Source organism: Falco cherrug, chromosome 3, assembly GCF_023634085.1.
Source record: "Falco cherrug isolate bFalChe1 chromosome 3, bFalChe1.pri, whole genome shotgun sequence".
In the NCBI taxonomy this organism is placed as follows: domain Eukaryota; kingdom Metazoa; phylum Chordata; class Aves; order Falconiformes; family Falconidae; genus Falco; species Falco cherrug.
In genome coordinates this window covers 14,179,874-14,196,695 of record NC_073699.1, presented here as the reverse complement: position 1 = coordinate 14,196,695, position 16,822 = coordinate 14,179,874, and the positions used below count along the sequence as shown (strand labels likewise).

At 50.2% G+C, this 16,822-nt stretch overlaps 1 protein-coding gene across 6 annotated transcripts in view; it reads right to left on the bottom strand.

Moving 5' to 3' along the window:
- Positions 1-16,822, bottom strand: part of ARHGAP39 (Rho GTPase activating protein 39) — a 148,170-nt gene that overhangs the window by 18,397 nt on the left and 112,951 nt on the right. Inside the window, exon 1 of one of the 6 annotated variants that reach the window (XM_055704564.1) lies at positions 7,817-7,930. The exons of the other annotated variants lie outside the window; for them this stretch is intronic. Coding sequence (XP_055560539.1) covers positions 7,817-7,848 — 32 coding nt within the window. The 5' untranslated portion in view covers positions 7,849-7,930. Of the gene's footprint in view, positions 1-7,816; positions 7,931-16,822 lie in introns of those variants that run through there. 6 annotated transcript variants of the gene reach the window in all.

Sequence of the window (16,822 nt, the reverse complement as noted above, 5' to 3'; positions counted from 1 at the left end):
GGAGCTCAACCAAGAAGGGCTCAGTGGAGACCAACTCATCCATAAGTGAAAAAAGCCTGGAGCCTTCCACCAGGGCCAGGAGGAGACCTCTTTCATCTCTACCTGAAGTCCATCTTTTCATGAAGGCATTTGATAGTCCTGATGGGTAACATCTCTAAATGATATGTCGCGCAAAGCTGCGTCTCCCATCACCAATGCTCCAGCAGCATGCCTGCAGGTTCTCCGTTTCAACCGTAATTGCAATTCACAATGAATCCAAGAGGTTTTTTTCCCTCTTTATTAATAATTAATAGGCAGAAATAACTATACTCTTGGCCCTGCAGGATTAACTCCTTGGGACTGGGTTGCAGGGAGCTGTGCAACCTGGACAAGGCTGGCTGGGCTCCAGCTGGGCTGGTCAAACCTTCCCCTCAGGGCTGTTCAGTGTCCTGGGATGAGCTAGAAAGCCCAAGGATGGGACGCAACTCAATCCTTCTCAAAGGAATCCACCTCTCCAGGGGTAGCTCCAAGCTGGCTGATCATCCACCTTGGAAAATCTCCACTACAGGAGAGTGGACATCAAGGCTTGGACCAGCCCACTGCCTCAAGCTACCACCTCCTCACAAAATAAAGTATCAAATACTCAGAGAAGCAAAATTTCAGCCAGGCTTGGGCTTCAGCCTTAGACATGTCTATGCTGCTCCAGCCTCAAAGGCAACTATCACTTAGTTTGGGATGTTGCCCACCACCTGGCCAACATGCTGCTGTCAGATGGGGAGTAGGAGAAAATAATTTCATAACATCATCATAACCTTGGGCAAGAGCCAGGAAACAAATTTCCCAGCAGTAGGATGTGACGTTGGAGCGGGACAGAGATGCCTCCATCCCCATCACTCCCCAAACTGCAGGCACACTAGGGATGTGGTCTGCACCTCATTCTCCTCCAAATGTCGGGTGACCTTTGGAGATCAACCCTTCTCCTGTGCTCCATGGACCCCGTTGGTGGGAAGGGCAGCAGCCAGCCACCACTGGCTGCATCCTTGTCACCTGGCTCAGATTCATTCTCCAGGGCTGTCCCAACCCATGGTGGCTCCAGTGAGAGACACTATGACCTCACACCATGAAGAGTTGGCCCAAGAGCTGGATCATGCTTCTGCTCTGAAACAGTTAATAGTCTGAGACTCTGAGTTACTGCCAACTCCATACTGGATCTCTTGAACCTGGAGACCCTTGGTTACAGTCACTGGAGCCTCTTCTCATAATGAAATCCCAGAGATGAGGGAGGTCAATGCCCAGAAGAAGAAGAGGGCCTTCCCACTCCTTTTTGGCAGCACTCACCATCTCCAGACACCCCATCACCAGCACAGCTCTCAGAGGTCACACTGAACAACCCACCAGCCTTGGCTCCAGTTCTGGTGCCAAAACACCCCGTTTGATGCCTTGCCCAATGCACACTTCTCACCACCTACTACTCTCAGTGGATCTCATGGAGCCTGAGAGCTGGAGGCAGCACTCCTTATGCCAAGTTACAACATTAAGTAAGAATTAAACCCTCTCCCCTGCTTTTGTGGAGGAACACCTACAGCAAAATCTTCTGCGTCATGTCCTGAAGGTTGAAGATGGTTCCTCGTTTCTTCGAGAGGGCTGCAGAGCCACCAGCTCTGGCCAGCTCATGCTGCCTTCTCTACTTCTACCTGCTTAAGACCATGTTTTGATTTTCATCTTAGCTATCTCAGTTTTGCCGTCTTTTCCACCTTGTTCAAAAGATTTCTTGGCCACTGCCTGCAGGGGGTGGTGTGTTCTGCAAGAAGATGCTCTTCTGCCCCTGCAGAACCTGGTGCAGGGTGGTAGCATGTGGATCACTCCAACTAACAGAGGTTTTTCGGTTTTTCATCTGCTCAATCCATGTTTCAAGTCCTTGGGAGATGCTATCCAGACAGTGGACACTCAGGAGGAAAAGTATTGCCTGTCTTGCATGAGGGCTCTGAGCTGGAGTTTGCTGCTGTCTCCCAAAGCACAGGGAAGAACATTGTGTTATCAGTTCCTCACTGACTCCCATGCTGGCACAGAAGATACCGGAGGCACCGTCTGCTCTCCCAGTTCATTCCTCTCTCATTCTCAGTTATTTTTTCATAGCCACTTGTCCTTTCTGTCCTTCAGAAAAAGGTGGAGTGAGTCCAGTTACCAAGTTTTGCAGAAAAATGCCCACAAGGAAGCATATATATATATCTCCCTGCATGAGGCTCCACCGTCTCCCGGCACCCTGCTTGTTGCTTGCCCATGACTTTGTCTTCGCTCCAGGGCATGTGAGGAACAATTTATTCCTTCCCTTTCTGTTGCAGCTTTTCAAGCTCCTGTCGACTTGAGACTTCTGCCAACTTCTTGCTGGTGAAGACCTGCATGAGTTTGTGTCCCTCCTGGTCCCTCCACACTGGTTGATGGATCTCAACCACTCATTGAGCCCTTTCAGACCGCTGAAACTCCCTCCACAACCATAGGAGCATGCCCTGGCCAGCACGAACTATCAGGGCAGGGTCATGAGGGAAAGCCTTGCTGTGTCAGAAACACCAAGGAACACCTGGCTGCATTGCCCAGCATCATCAAAGTAAAATGATGAGTGAGGTAAGAAGATAGATCTGCTATGGAGATCACCAAGGACAAATTTCATCCCCCTCCTGCTCTGTCATTAACAGGCTGATTTCCCACCAGAGTCCGGAGGCAGTGTGATGCCAGCAGGTGAGAAGGGATTATGAACCCACCAAGAATGATGCCGCATGGATGTTAATCAAGGTCTCCTCTTTCTTCATCAATTATCTGACCACAGAGGACACCTATTTATTTTTGCCATGGTTACTAACTGCAGTAATTACAGCCTGGGTCACTGGCCTGCCCTTAATGTCCTTCACCAACCACCACTGGCTGCATGCCACCTCCATGGACATTGTCTTGTTTCTGCCACCAAATCAGTGAGTTCAAGGTCCAGTTTTCAGGTTGGGAAGCCCAAGGTACCCTTGCAAGGATGAAACTGGCTGCTTAACTCATCCTGCGGTACCCAGCACATCCTCGTCACCTCCCCTCCAGATCATGCTGCTGGTTAGGACCACGGTTAAGCAGCCACCAGAACAGATGGGGACTTGCATCTTGAGCATAACAAACTAGAAGAAGAAGTAAGGATGGATGATCGGACCAAGGCTGCGTGGAAGCCAGGGAAATCAGACCTGGAGCAATGTGGTGGAGCTGCCAGACCAGGACACTCCTGCTCATCCCACAAGGGCTGTGGGGCACCAGTCATGGGTTCCTCACATGCTTTTTGATGCTTTCAGTGCTGGCTTTCCCATTAAACATAAACATATATGCAACTGGCAGGTGGGCTCTGTGTTTCAGAACATCTCAAGCATCTTCTTTCAGTCCCTGGACTCTGCTTTTATCAGATCCAATCTCTTTAGCCTTCAAACTGGCCAAAGCTAAAACCCCACAAGTTTGATTTCCAGCCAACATAAACAAAAAGAAACCTCTTACTCTGCTCCTGCACGTACTGCTTTTTCTGGCTGAACCCTGTGCAAGAGTCTTGGCCAACCTGGCATCAGCTGGAGCTTTTTGGGAGGAACCAGAGCAGCATGGCCAAGGCAGACCACCAGCCCTGGGATATGTGGTGTGGCTGCTCTGATGGTTTAGGCACATGGATGCCATTGCTCACTGCTGAGGATCTAATGGACCCTGTAAACATAAGGGCAGAAAACCAAGGGGATGGTGGCACCCCATTCTGGAGTGACTGCAGGAGAGTGCCTTGTCTGCAGAAGCTCTTGGCTCTTCCTACAATCACCCCAAGCTCCACAAAAACCAACAAGGCAAAACTTGGCATCATTCTTCAGGTGAATAAATGAAAAAGAAACCCTCCGCTGCTGTAGGCAGGGAGTACAGGAACATATGTGCTTCTGATGGTTAAAATCACTGAAATGCCTTTTTTGAGACTGAAGTAGAATTGGAAATTCTATTGAGAGTCGGTTTGTTAATTGAGGTTCATACGTGCAACTCCTTTGCTGCAGGGTGCAGCTCCTGTGGGGCTCTCCTCCCCTAATAGGGGTCTGTGAGCCCTCAGTCACTCTCTATGTCTTCTGCTCCTCCTCCTCTCCACAGCTGAAGGTCATTAATCTTTCTGAATAAGCTACTTTTCATATACAGACCTCAAAGCTTTCAAAGCAAGAAAGCAGAAGAGTCAGCGAGGATTGCCAGCAGAGCCAGGCAGCATGTCCCACTCGGAGCTGCTCACGCCAGGGGTCCTGCTGTGAGCACCAGCTGCCTTCGGGTTTCTTAATCATCTGCAAGCAATTTCATGACCCATGGCACAAGCTGTTGAGTCACCAAGTGATGGACTATATCTTCTGCTTGTTAATGTGGGGTTGGTACCCACCACTGCTTGCACAGTCCAGCTTTGGCACCATCAAAGCAGCATACCTGGTACAGTGGAAATTATCATCAGGTTTCCTGCATCCCACAGGCTGGATCTTGCACCATCATCCACTGCATGACACATAACTAACCCATGTCTGTGCTGGACTCATCGCCTGACAGCAAAGAACACTCCCCACAGACATCTCTGAGCTCTTTGCAATCCTAGACCAAATCTCACAGCTCCTCTTGGCATCTCCTTGCATCCTCCAATTGCTTTTAATGGCAAAACTCCACACATGAGGGAAGGATAAGCAATGTTATGGAACTTGTGGTGGGACGGGACCAAGCAAATTGTTGTCCTGGGAGCTGGTTCCTTCTCTGCAGTAGGTAAAGAAATTGTTTCTGGTCTCAAGCACGACCACAAACCATGAGCATCAGCACCCACCTCCCTCTACTGCTCAGAAACAGGCTTCCCCCATTAATCCTCTAACCTGGGATGGGACCATACTGGCTCATTAGTGATTTACAGCACATCACAGAGGAAGGGGAGGCTCCAGGTGCCTCCCTGGGGTCCCCCAAAACTCATGGGCGAACAACTGGGAGCCAAGATCTTTGCTGTCTGCTCCAGGGCCGCTTGACAGCCCAAGCCCTCATTACATCTCTCTTTTCTGATACTCCTTTCCCCACATTTTTCTATTACACACAGACAAGTAATTCAAAATCCAGCCATGCCCATGCATGTTTTGTTTCTGGAGATGAGGTTGAGGCTCTTGCTTGTTTTTAAGTATGAAGTCCCAGCACCGCAGAAGGAGTCATTGAAGGCTGTAAGGCCAATCAGCTGCCAAGGAGTGATTAATAGCCATTGCCCTAAAAATATCAGCACTCTTGGAAAGCCTCTGCATCACACGGCCCTGACAACACTTGGCAAAGCCATGCTGCTGGAGTGGCACAAGCTGCCGTCAGTGTGTCACCTTGGTGTCATTAAGCCCCATCTCCTCCTGCTCCTCCAGCATTGCTACAGTTAGAAAGACACACTGAAGATGTCCCCAAAGCCCCTCAGATGCACCAAGGTGACACTGGTGGGACCACAAAGGCCAGAGGATGATGGGGATGGGCAGCTGTTCTCCTGCAAGTTATTTGCAGAAGAGCAAGACATCTCCAAAGCTATGGGAGACCAACCTGCTGGTGTTTCTCTGCCTCTTCAGCTAAAAGGAGGGGAGACCAGTGCTGAGCAAAGAGACAAAGCCAGGGAAAGCTGAGGGAACATCTTCCCCCAACCCCTCGAAACATGGTGTTCCCCCAGTGCCACCCAGGACACATCTATGGTCTGGGTCACAGCAGGACCAGTGTGGTGGCCAGAACAGAGTCATGGCCACACTCCGGGATGCGGCAACACCACAAAGGTTGGGGCAAGGTGCCAACGGCAGGATGGCTGGGGTTATCCCTGCCTCATGGGCAGCGATGCCTTGCTGGGAGCCGGCAGGGAGGTGTGGCAGGGATGGCAGACCTTTCCCCCCCGACATGCGGAGCCTGGATCCGCAGCCACAGGCACTTCATCTGCATAGATGGAGAAGGTTTTGCAACCATGCTGTTATCTTTCCCAGCGACTCCTCTTCTTGCAAGGACATTCATCTTGTCCTGCCACTGTCACCTGCAGGTTTTCGGTGTGCATCCCTGCCTGCAGACCTGGCAGCAGAAAAGCACCAGGGAGGAGGAGGGAGAGCTGAAAATCAAGAGCAGCACCGTAAGGAAGAGCTGCCTGGTCTGATGCCCTTTTCCCACCCCAGCAGCTCCCAACCTCTAAGCTAAAAACCAGGGTACCACAAAGCAGTAAGAGATGAGCACCAAGTGATGCTCTGCAGAGACCCATGCTTCAGGTCTTCCACCATCCCCATACAGACATGCATCCATCCCAGGTCCAGCTGTTTTAACTCAAGCCAGGTGAAGAACCTCTTTAATTCCTGGATCTGCAGCTTGCATTAATATTTCAGACAGCAGCCTGCATCTGGCAACAGCGGATATGAAAAAAAAAAAAATCCCTGCAAAGCAGCCCTGACTGTCAAATCATCTAGCCAAGGCAGAGCTTTCAATCAAAATATTAAGGAACAGCAACCAATAAACCTGAAAGCTCTGTTGTACTGCCCTGGATTATTGCTTAACACTAGAAAGCATTGCTACAGACTAAATTGAATTTTCTGCCTGCAAAAGGAATATTGTGAAAGGCCTTTTTGCAGTTAAATTGCTGCAGCCACCGTGCCCATGAGCCACTCAGTTACTCCAATAAATGAAAAGCAATGCTGCTAGAAGAGGGAGAGCCCCGCTGAGGCTGGCCACTCCTGGCACAGGAGGTCCTCCAGAAATTCAAAGTATTTCTGTTATCTCTGGCTTGGCACTGGGTTCCCTTTACTATTTTCTCCTTGTGGAGAAGGCAAGATTTTACTTACGACTCTGCGTACTTTTCCATGACAAACTACTTCCCAAATCCTTCTAATCTTCTATCAGCAAGATCAATTTCCTTGCAAATTTGCGAAATTTCTGTGGACTGAAACATTTAATTGATTTAGGGGAGGGTTTTTCCAAAGCACTCAAGCAACTTAGGCTCTTGAATCTCTGCCTGCTTAAGCACCCTCTCCCTGATCTTATTCCAGCTTTTGGAAAGTCAGTGACAGAGGTGAGAGGAGAAATCTCCGGTGCCAGACTGCTGGGCTCCACGCGCTCTGTGCATGCTCTGTGAACAGTGTGCACGCTGCTTTCACACTGCCTGGCTCCCTCGCCCAGGAATTGCTTTGCTTCCAGTTGCTTTTGCTGGAGATGCAAGCAAACATCACTCTGCACTGTCTCTGCTGCAGGCAGGTAGACACCTTCCCCGACACTTAAATATGATTATTTTGATGCCAGCAATAATTAATACCATCCACAGCTCTATTTACCTTAAAAAAACCTCACAACAAACAAAATTTATTTTTTTATGTTACTGATTTCTACCACAATGCCTTTAATGTAGTTGATCGGCAGCTGCATTAACTCAATGCAGGACCAGCAAATAAATCACAGGTCACAGCTGGGCTTAAGTACAATTATTTTAACAGCATCATTCTGGCTTTTAAGTGAATGATATGGCAACGCTTCTCCAAAGAAGATTTAAAAGCAAGAATATTCATTTTTTCAAGACAAGTTTTTTACTGCTGGCATTATTTAGACTTTGCAGATGAAGGACATAATTTAGTACTAGAATTAAATGGGTTTTCCCCTCTTGGGGAAGCCCTTAATTTGAATGATTAATTCAAATATATTGGTTTCCGATGTCCTGTGAAGGCATTTGGACTCACAGCCACTGGAAAAGCACAGGATCCCTGGGCACCCAGCCACCACCCCACAACACAACCAGGTCCTTGTGCTGTCCCCAGGCTGTTCCCACTGTCCCGGTACCCCCGCTCCTCCTCACCTTCCTCCCCTGGCCACGGGAGCTGGGCGCATCTCCTTCCCACAGCTTTTCACCACCCTCCCGGTTTAATGCCTTTAAGATCTCCCGTTAGATGCTAAACTGGACCAACCGCAACCCCCCCGGGTGGGGTGGAGGGATGCAGCCCAGCCCACTTTCCTCCCAGCTGGGTACCACCAGCACAGCCGGGGATGGGCGGCCGCCGTGCCAAGCGTGTCCCGCTGGGAAGCCTGGGGTCAGCAATGAGCCGTCGGCAGAAAACCTCCCTGTACCTGGCACTCTGCCCGATGCTGCTCCGGCAACACAAATATCTTCCTGTAAATGCAGGCAAAGGTGGGCAGCTGGGAGGAGCCTGCCTGCTCTCCGCAGCAAGCCTAGAATATGCCTGGGCTTCAGATCAAAGCTTTTGATGTTCCCTCTGAAATTTTACAGCTAGGAAATTGTCCTTAGGACAGCGATCCGGTGTCTGCAGCTATACAAAAGCCACCGGAAAACTCAATGTTTTACTAATTTATAACTAAAATAGAGGATAGGAATACAGTCTATAATCCCCCATCCCTAAGACTTCATTGCTTTTCATCTGCAAGTATTGCTGTTCCCCAAAATTTGCATGTACAGAATTACATGCTTACAGTATATATAAATATCTCAGAGCTTACACTGAACCTGAAATTTTAAATTCCTGCTCAAGTGCTCACTGCTTACAGCTTTTGAGATTAGGGGTCACTGAAGGCATGTCCACCACCACACCATGGTCTCTCCAATCCTTCTTCTACACTTGCAATCTCTCTTCCCATGTTTATCTACACACCTGGAAATCTCACAACCTCCTTGGACTTAATTTTCTAAGAAACCTGCAGGTATGGTCAAAATCAATTCATACAGAAACAAGTGTGATCAAGGGAATAAAATTGTTATCTGGAGAGAAGTGTGAGTGCCAGGCTCAAGCTTCCCAAACCCTGCACTAACCTCAGTGATGCTAAACCAGTTTATGTGGTCAAATTCATACTGGACCGTGTCCTAGCAATGGTCTGGATGGGGCAGGACAGAGCTGAGCCACGGCTCAGGTTGAACTCTCCCAGTTAGGCTGCACTTGGTACCCAAAGCCAGTGTAAAACCAGCCTGGCACAGCAGGGAGGACCCTCGAGCTTGTGTTTTGTTGTGTGTTTCTCATCCTTCAAGCTTCCTTGCATTTGCTTACTGCTGCCTGTGGGTCTCCCTCTCTTGTCCTGCTTTAGCTTTGGTTGGGATGGGCTGATGTGTCTCTCTGATGCGGAGAACCAAGAGGAACTGCAATCTGAACAAGTTTTACACTTGTCGGGATGAGGAGGAGATGAACTGATCTTGCTGCCTGTATTCACGGACACCAGACGTTGCTCACTGCTTGCGGTGGGATGATGGGGAGCTGACAGCTCCAGATGGAGCCGTGTGGCAGGAGACCAGCTCCATGACCTGCAACCTCTTCCCAGGATGATCCAGGACTAGGTCTTTGCTCTAGGCAGGATCACCCATCTGTGGAGGAACCACAGAGAAGGTGCAGCATTACCACAAATGGGATGACATCACAGCTGTCTCCTGCTAAATCCCAGTGGCGAGATCATGAGGACCATTTCACAGCTACAACATGAATCATGGCATGTCCTGAAAGCTGAGTATCAGGCTCAGTGTTGTTGGGGGAAATTCAGAGTGATGGGAAGGCTGAAGTCCAACCTTCAGCCTGTCTCCGTTGACTGCAAAGCTTGGTTTGAAGGGTGCCAAAGGTGTCTCACAAGGCTCCTCTGCACATGATGATTCCATTCTCCAAGTAAAATATTACCAAAGGATTGATATCTGTGACCAAGGCAAGGAAAAGCCACCCTGTTAAATTACCTTTTTTTTTTTTTTTAAATTTGTATGTTTTTGAATGGAAGGAGAAGGCTACAACATTCAGGGATTGTCTGATCCCTTGTCTCTGGACCATGCTATCAGATCGCTTTCAGCTTCAGGCCCGCAACACCAGATTTCTACATGAAATATCTCCCACGTTTGCTGCCCGAGCATTGCTAACTCCTCTCTCGAAAAGCTGCTCCCATGGCATCCGCTCTAATTAGCAATAGCGGAAGCTGAATCAAGACAAGAGGGAGATAATGAGCCTTCCTGTCTCCTCCATCCCATTCAACAGCGCAGAATTTTTTAGCCGCTCTTTTTGAAGCAGTGAGGGGGAAAGCAGGGCTCTGAGGCACTGCTGAGGTGATGATACGCCCTGTTTTCTGGCAGTGGTTTCTAAACATCACATTGAGTGGAGCACGGTGTGGTGGACAGGTCTGCAGCTCACCCTCCACACCCTAAGTTGGAGGCTATGAATCCACAGCAAAGGGTTTCTGTGGGCTGAAGCTAATCAGCAAACGCTGAAACGATCTTGGACGGCTGTCCTTGGTGAGCTGTGGGCTGGTAGCTCATTGCTGAAGGCCAAGCTGACCTTGCTGAAGGTCTGTGCTAGCTTTGGTTACCTGCCATACGTGGCCACAGCACTCACTTTGTCATCTTGGTTTGTGATCAGCAAGCTCTCATGCTACAAGGGGACAAGCCATGGTGGCCAGGGTGGTCTCCAGTGAGCCTCTCAGGATCAGTCTCGTTAGGAACTGACCAGGAGGAAGCACAAGAACAGAGTCCGCCAGGCTGGCAGACCCACAACCTGTCCTGGCAGCCGAGGCAGGCACAGCATGCAAGGCACCACGCGCGGAGGGCATGGCTGCCTGCAGGAAGCCGAACGCCAGATCCCCAGGAGGCAGTCAGGCTGCTCTCCCCATCTCAGATGTATGATTAAACCAATCACCCAAAATAGCCTGTTTTCTGAAACCCAAATGTCACTGGAACAAGATGAGATTTTTGCTTTCTTTGAGAGGGAGGAGGGAACATGGGGAAGGGAGCACAGAGAAGCCTTTATCATTAAGAGGAATTAGCTGCAAAATACAGACACAAAAAGTGACATTTCCTTAAATAGCAGATCAATAGGGGATCTGCCTTCTTTGTCTCCGTAAGCATGACAACAAGTTCCTACAATGGTGATTTTGTAGCTCTTGCCTATCCTGAGCAGATTTCACATGCCCTGGGGCGCAGCCCTCCCCGTTTGCTAAGCTGAAGCCCTTCATCCTCCTGGTATTTCCAACCTGAATCATTCATCCCTGCTACAAACACCCCCGGGCTTAGTCTGCAGCCTGGTGCCTTCAGCTCTTCAGCTCTTGCCTCACCAGTAGACCTCTCCTGCATCTTTGATCAGGCTCTGGGATATGACCTGCCACATACCAAGGACTACTACAAGACCAGTTTCCAAGCCCGGACTCTGGGCATTGGGGTGATGTGCACCTTCTCCCATAGGCTCACCTCCACCCATCCCAGGAGACTCTGAAGCTTCTGATTGCTACCATGGCTGCGGCAAGGTTGATTAAGTAGCTTCTCCTCTCAGAGAAGTTTTTGGCCATGGAGCCAAGCTAGACCTGCTGCCCTGGTTTGTGTGGAAACAACCAGATACTGCCATCAGCAGCACTGTGGCTTTGAAGAACAGGTCCTGGGACCTGAGGCTCATCTGTTTGCTAGAAGCCCTTCAGCAGGAAGGATTGCTTTTGGCTTAGAAGGCCAATACAGGTCCATCATCTGGGCACTACAGGTGCATATTTGATATAAGTTATCCAGCTCATGCTGAGGACAAGGACGGTGGTTGACTTTTCAAAGCAAGACTACAGATCAATGTTTGGCTGAGCATGGAGAAAGTGCCAGGCTGTAGCAAAAAGTGTGGAGGAGCTCCCAGCTCCATGGTCTGGGCTCCGAGTTACATTCAAGAAGGATGCTCCAGCTCCTCAAAAATGAAGCCATCAGACAGAGGGACTTCCAGCTTTAGCTGCATGGGGAGAAGAGACTGGGTTTGGCTCCATTCTGTCCCATGAAGACTTGGAGTTGGGGCAGAGGTCCCAGCCCAGAAGGTTATACCACAGCAGTATGCCCAAGAACAGCGATGAACCTGCCAAACCGCTCTTCAGTTTTCTTCCAAAATATGGGATTTTAATCTCATGGCTCTCCAAGGAACACCAGTGTTAGGTCTGCACCTCCTTCATTACTTCTAAAGAAACCAGGCAACAGATATATCTTTAAATATCAGGAACGGGCGTATTTATTTACAGAGAAGCCTTACACTGTGGTCTTAACTCACAGTCATAAACGATGAAGCCTGAGCAGAATGAGATGGCGGATAAATTGAGCAGCTGGCAGTAGCACGTGTCCCCACGCGGGACAGCTGGAATGGCCACCATGCCACTTCTGCTGGGCAGGTGTCTCCTTGGCTGGCAAGTCTCTGTGGGCATGCTTAAGCCATGCATCTTTGTCACTGTTGGAAGAGGAATGTGGCCTCGCAGTTGCCCTGGCTAAAACTGACACCGGGGCAAAGGGAGCTTCAGCCCAGAGATGATGAGGTCCCATCCCCAGGATGGGTCCAGGGTATGGGCATCCTCAGGAAGCTCTGATGAATTTAGAGGTTGCAACCAGAAGGGACTGGAGACCTTCTTCTCCCCAGTGTCATGGCTGTATTTGTGCTCAAATATCCAGTGCATGGTCAGCTGGCAGGAGCCGTGTTCAGAGTCTGGTGTGGTGGGCTCCTCACCTCTGTCCCAGGTTTCTTCCAAGCTCCTACAAGTTTCTTCTCGAATTTGCTACCTGGCTTCACATACCTTCTTGCCAACAGTACAAAATTCTATCTGTTCCCTGCATCCATGTGAAGGCACTACAGCACCAACAACCAGCTAGTTGCTGCCTAGACAGAGAAGGGCTGAATGTGATCAGTGCAGGTGCTGGACACTGAGCGCTCCCATTGCTGGTGAATGAATCTAGCAACATCTGGAGCACGCAACCTGTGTGAGAGCCAAGAGGGGAGGACAGCTGTAAAATGTTGGCAAACTGCAGCCATGTCTCAAAACAAAGGTTGGCCAGCAGACAGACACACAACCACCTCCTAAACCTCAGGTGCCTGATGTGCCACATGAAGCACTGTGGAGGTACCAGAGAGATGGTGCCAGGTCTTTTGGAAGCCAACCCCGATTCTCTTCTCACTTCCATATTTGCTTTGCTAGACAGTCAGCTATCAAGTGACTCCTGTTGAGTATGAGATGTTGAAAACTACAAGAGGATCAAAGACCTCTTTAAACTCTCCTGCCTGGGAAGGTCCAAGACAAATTGAGGAAGACCACGTCAAGAATATTGCAAGGATCCCATGCAGATGAAGCAGTTGCTGTCCTGCTCTCCTAACATGCCCCCAGCAGAACAAGGATCCACTTCTCCCTGCTCACGGGTTGGACATCCTACCTCTCTACCAAAGAGACAAAGCCAGGGCAAGTGAGACGGCAGAGCTGGAGACACAACAGGGCACAGACATGAGTTGTGGTGGGTGGGTGGCCTCAGCTTTTCAGCTCTGAAGCACAGAACAAGGGTTTCAGCGTGGCTTTGAAGCATGCAGGTTGCCATCACTGCTGCTGGGAGCAGAAAGCAGGGGTGGACAGGCAGGGGCTCACAAAGAAGCAGCAGGTCCAGGCCCTAGGAGCTATTCCAGCTGCTCCGCTACTGGAGGACAGTCCACTGATGACCTCTACTTCCATGTCTGACCCAAGAGTTACAGATCAAACGGAGCAGCCAAGCCAAACTGGAAGTGTCCCTAAGAGCTGGACAGTGTGCATATTCAAGTGAACAGATTTCTCACCTTCTCCCAGAGCAGAAGAGCCTACAGCAGGGACAGGGGCACATTTTTGGCTCTGGTTCTTCTGTTCTTGCAAGTTCCCAAGTAATGAACCTCCTGTTTCCCAGGGAGCAAAAGGGGAGAAGAGGGACATTAATGCTTTGCTTCTGTGCTCCGTGTCCAGCAGGCTGTGTTTCCCTCCATCAGGAAGCTCCAGCGTCTTCCTGGTGGCCACAAAGCCCTGACCACCTGCATGTAGCACATGACATTCACCCTACCAGCAGTACGGAACAAAGAGGGTCACAGGAGCAGATCAGCTGTGTGCTGGGAGAGGAGACAGATTCAGAGAAGCAAGTTGAAGGTCTCTGATGTGAAGACCAGCCTTAGACCCTCCACCCATTGACTGGCCAACACAAGCATGGGACAATGACAGAGACCTGGGATTTGTCCCACAAACAAACAGCCTTCTTGACAAAACCACCGCATGGATTAGCAAAGAGTTCAGCCATCTCAACAGAACATAGGAGGAAAAATGAGGATGTTAAGCAACTGGGCTCCAGGGACCACAAACCAGACGGAATAAAGAGGAAAGGGTTAAGAACAGTTACCGTAATTGCCTGTCTCAATGGGATTTGGTTGCAAGGGCTTTCCTACAAATGCCTTCTAGACAGATGGAGCAAGACGTCATCCTCTTAATGACACCCACTAATCTTCATTATATTAGAAAATCTCCCATAGCAATTGTTGGCCAGGAGCACTGAGACAGCGCTGTCAAGGAAGTGGAAAAAACCCTTGCCTGCTCCTGAGGATGCTGCTGCAGCTTGTGGGGTGACCCAGGCAGCTGAACCTCAGCTGCACTTGGGAATGATGATGCCATGGATGAGGACGGTCTCCCAGCTGAACCCCACAGAACCTCTCCTCCATCAGCCAACCCTCTGCTTCTCCATCTGCCTGTACCCAGCCTTCATGTGAGGACAGCTGTCCCCTCACAAGCCACCTTGCTCCCACACTTTGTCCAAACATCTGTAAGTCCTCCAGCTTCTCCCTTCCCAGCCAAAGGGGAGAAGGTGACGGAAATGAATGACACACACCCAGAATGCAGCAAGCCACAGCCTAGATCTCACCAAGCTTCCTCAGCCACCACAGACCTACAGATGTGTTGTGTAACTCAAACCTCTGTCCCTCTCCCAAGTATGCTGTCTGACCATCTCTTATCTTGGCTATCAAAGGAGACAACATGCCCTTCCAATGGCTTTGAGAAAAATCTGAGGGACTAATGCAAGACTTGGTGAGGAGGAGAGTGTTGGAAAGATCTGAGAAGGCTGTTGGCCTGGAGACCTGATCTCCCACCCAACTGTGAAGTCCCCAGGATGATTTAATGAATGGCATTTGGAAGCATCTCAATTTCAGGGCTTGATTTGGAGGAGCTGGGGCAGCACTGCACTGGTGGAAGCATTTTGAGGGCTCAGCCCACTCCATGATGGCGTCTTTAAAGCTCTGGTTGGGTGCCAGCCCATTTCACAATCACCACCTCAGTGCTGGCATGAGCCCGTGGGAAGAACTGAGATTCCCCCATCCCTTTGCAACCTGGCCAAGGGTGCTGGAGAGCCAGCTTTTCCTGAAAACCTGTTGCTGAGCATCAGAACGAGGTGTCTGGACTGTGGTCCCCCCATCCAGGTCTTGGACACTTCAGGCAGAAGTACCTCAAGGGTCCTCCCATTCCCACGAGGGACCATGCATGCGTCTCTCTGACCCATTCAGAGGTAGATGCCAAAGTTGGGCTTCCAGGTGGCCTCCCCTGTGCCTTGTTTGCTGCCTCCAGCCACAGCCTTTCCACCCTATGGGATCTGCCCAGACTTGATCCATCCAAGGAAGGGCTGCCAGCTATGTTTTGGAGAAGCTGAAACCATGATGCCTTTATGCAGGGTGAATTTCAGAATGTCCACACACCCTTCTCCTTAAAATTAACCCCATTAATAAGAAAACATCCCTGCCATCATGAGGTAGGACTGGCAAGCTTTGATTTCAGCTTTTACGAGTGCCAGAGCAGCATGCATGTGGCACTCACATGGTTAAAAAAAGTCTCACCCAGGGCTGTGTCAGCTCAGGCTCCTCTCTCCATCTCGCTTGGCAGCACCCAGACAGAGGGCACTTGAGACTTTTCTTCCAGAAGGAAGTCCACCCTCAACTAATTAAGCAAAGCTGCTAATTAGCTTCCTGGCTGGAAGTGACTGGGGGGAGGGCAGCAAGGGCTGTCTGTGGGTTTTTATAAGCAGTAAAGTTGGGGTTGGGAAGATGGAGGCATCTCCTGTAGCAAAGCACATGCTGATGCAAACAGGTCATGTGTGCTAACCGCAGTGAAATTGAATCTTTTAATTGCTTGGGCAACCACGGGCATCAGCCAGCTGGTGGGTGGGGACCTTGTCCCCAAAACCCGCATTGTCCCTTGTCTCCAACTGCAGCCTGTATCCGGCACTGCCACCCAGCTGGCGGCAGGTCAGAACCCATCAGTGCCGAATCACTAACCCTGTTTGCAGAAAAAACTCAGGATAGAGCGTGGTGTGCCTGTCACTGCTCCATGTCCCCATCACCAGTCCATCTCGCCTGGCTGCAGCTGAATGCAGGCTCAGCTCCCACTGCCAGCTCCAACTGAAGCATGCGTGATGCCTAACAGCAGAGCAGAGGAGGCACCTGCAAACCCCACTTCCAAACCAAACAGCAGATCCAGGCCTGCCAAATCACGCTGTGTTCCACTCTTCCTCACTTGTGCCTGCAGACAGGGAATTGCATCCCCACATGTACGGAAGGGACGCTTTGGAGTAAAGCTGTCCTTGGGCAGGTCTCTCTGAGCTCACCCCATGCTGAAGGAGAGCATTCTGCAGGTGAGAATGAACACCAGACACCATTACTCTATTTGTTTCCTCTCCTAGAAAGCTTGGTTTTCCCCCTCTTGCTTAAATGGCAATTAATTCTGATGCTCCTGGGAGGTCACTGCAGAAGCAGTGAATTACAGGGCAGGCAGGATGGCACACGGCCAGTGCTGTTGGGTGATTTTCCACTCGCACGTGTCTTGAACAGGGATGGAGACTAACTGCTAACCATGCCACTGTGGACCAGCTTGCCAGCCTGTGCCATCACTGAGCAGCAGGGAAGGGAACACAGGCCATCATGCCAGGGAAGCATAGAGCATTGTGCCCTCCCTGTCCCCGCTGCCAGCATGGGAAGCAAAGCAAGAGCTAGAGGTGCTTCAGCTCACCTGCATCTCCAGAAAAACCCAGAAACTGGGGTTATCTGTCAAAGCTCAGAGCAAC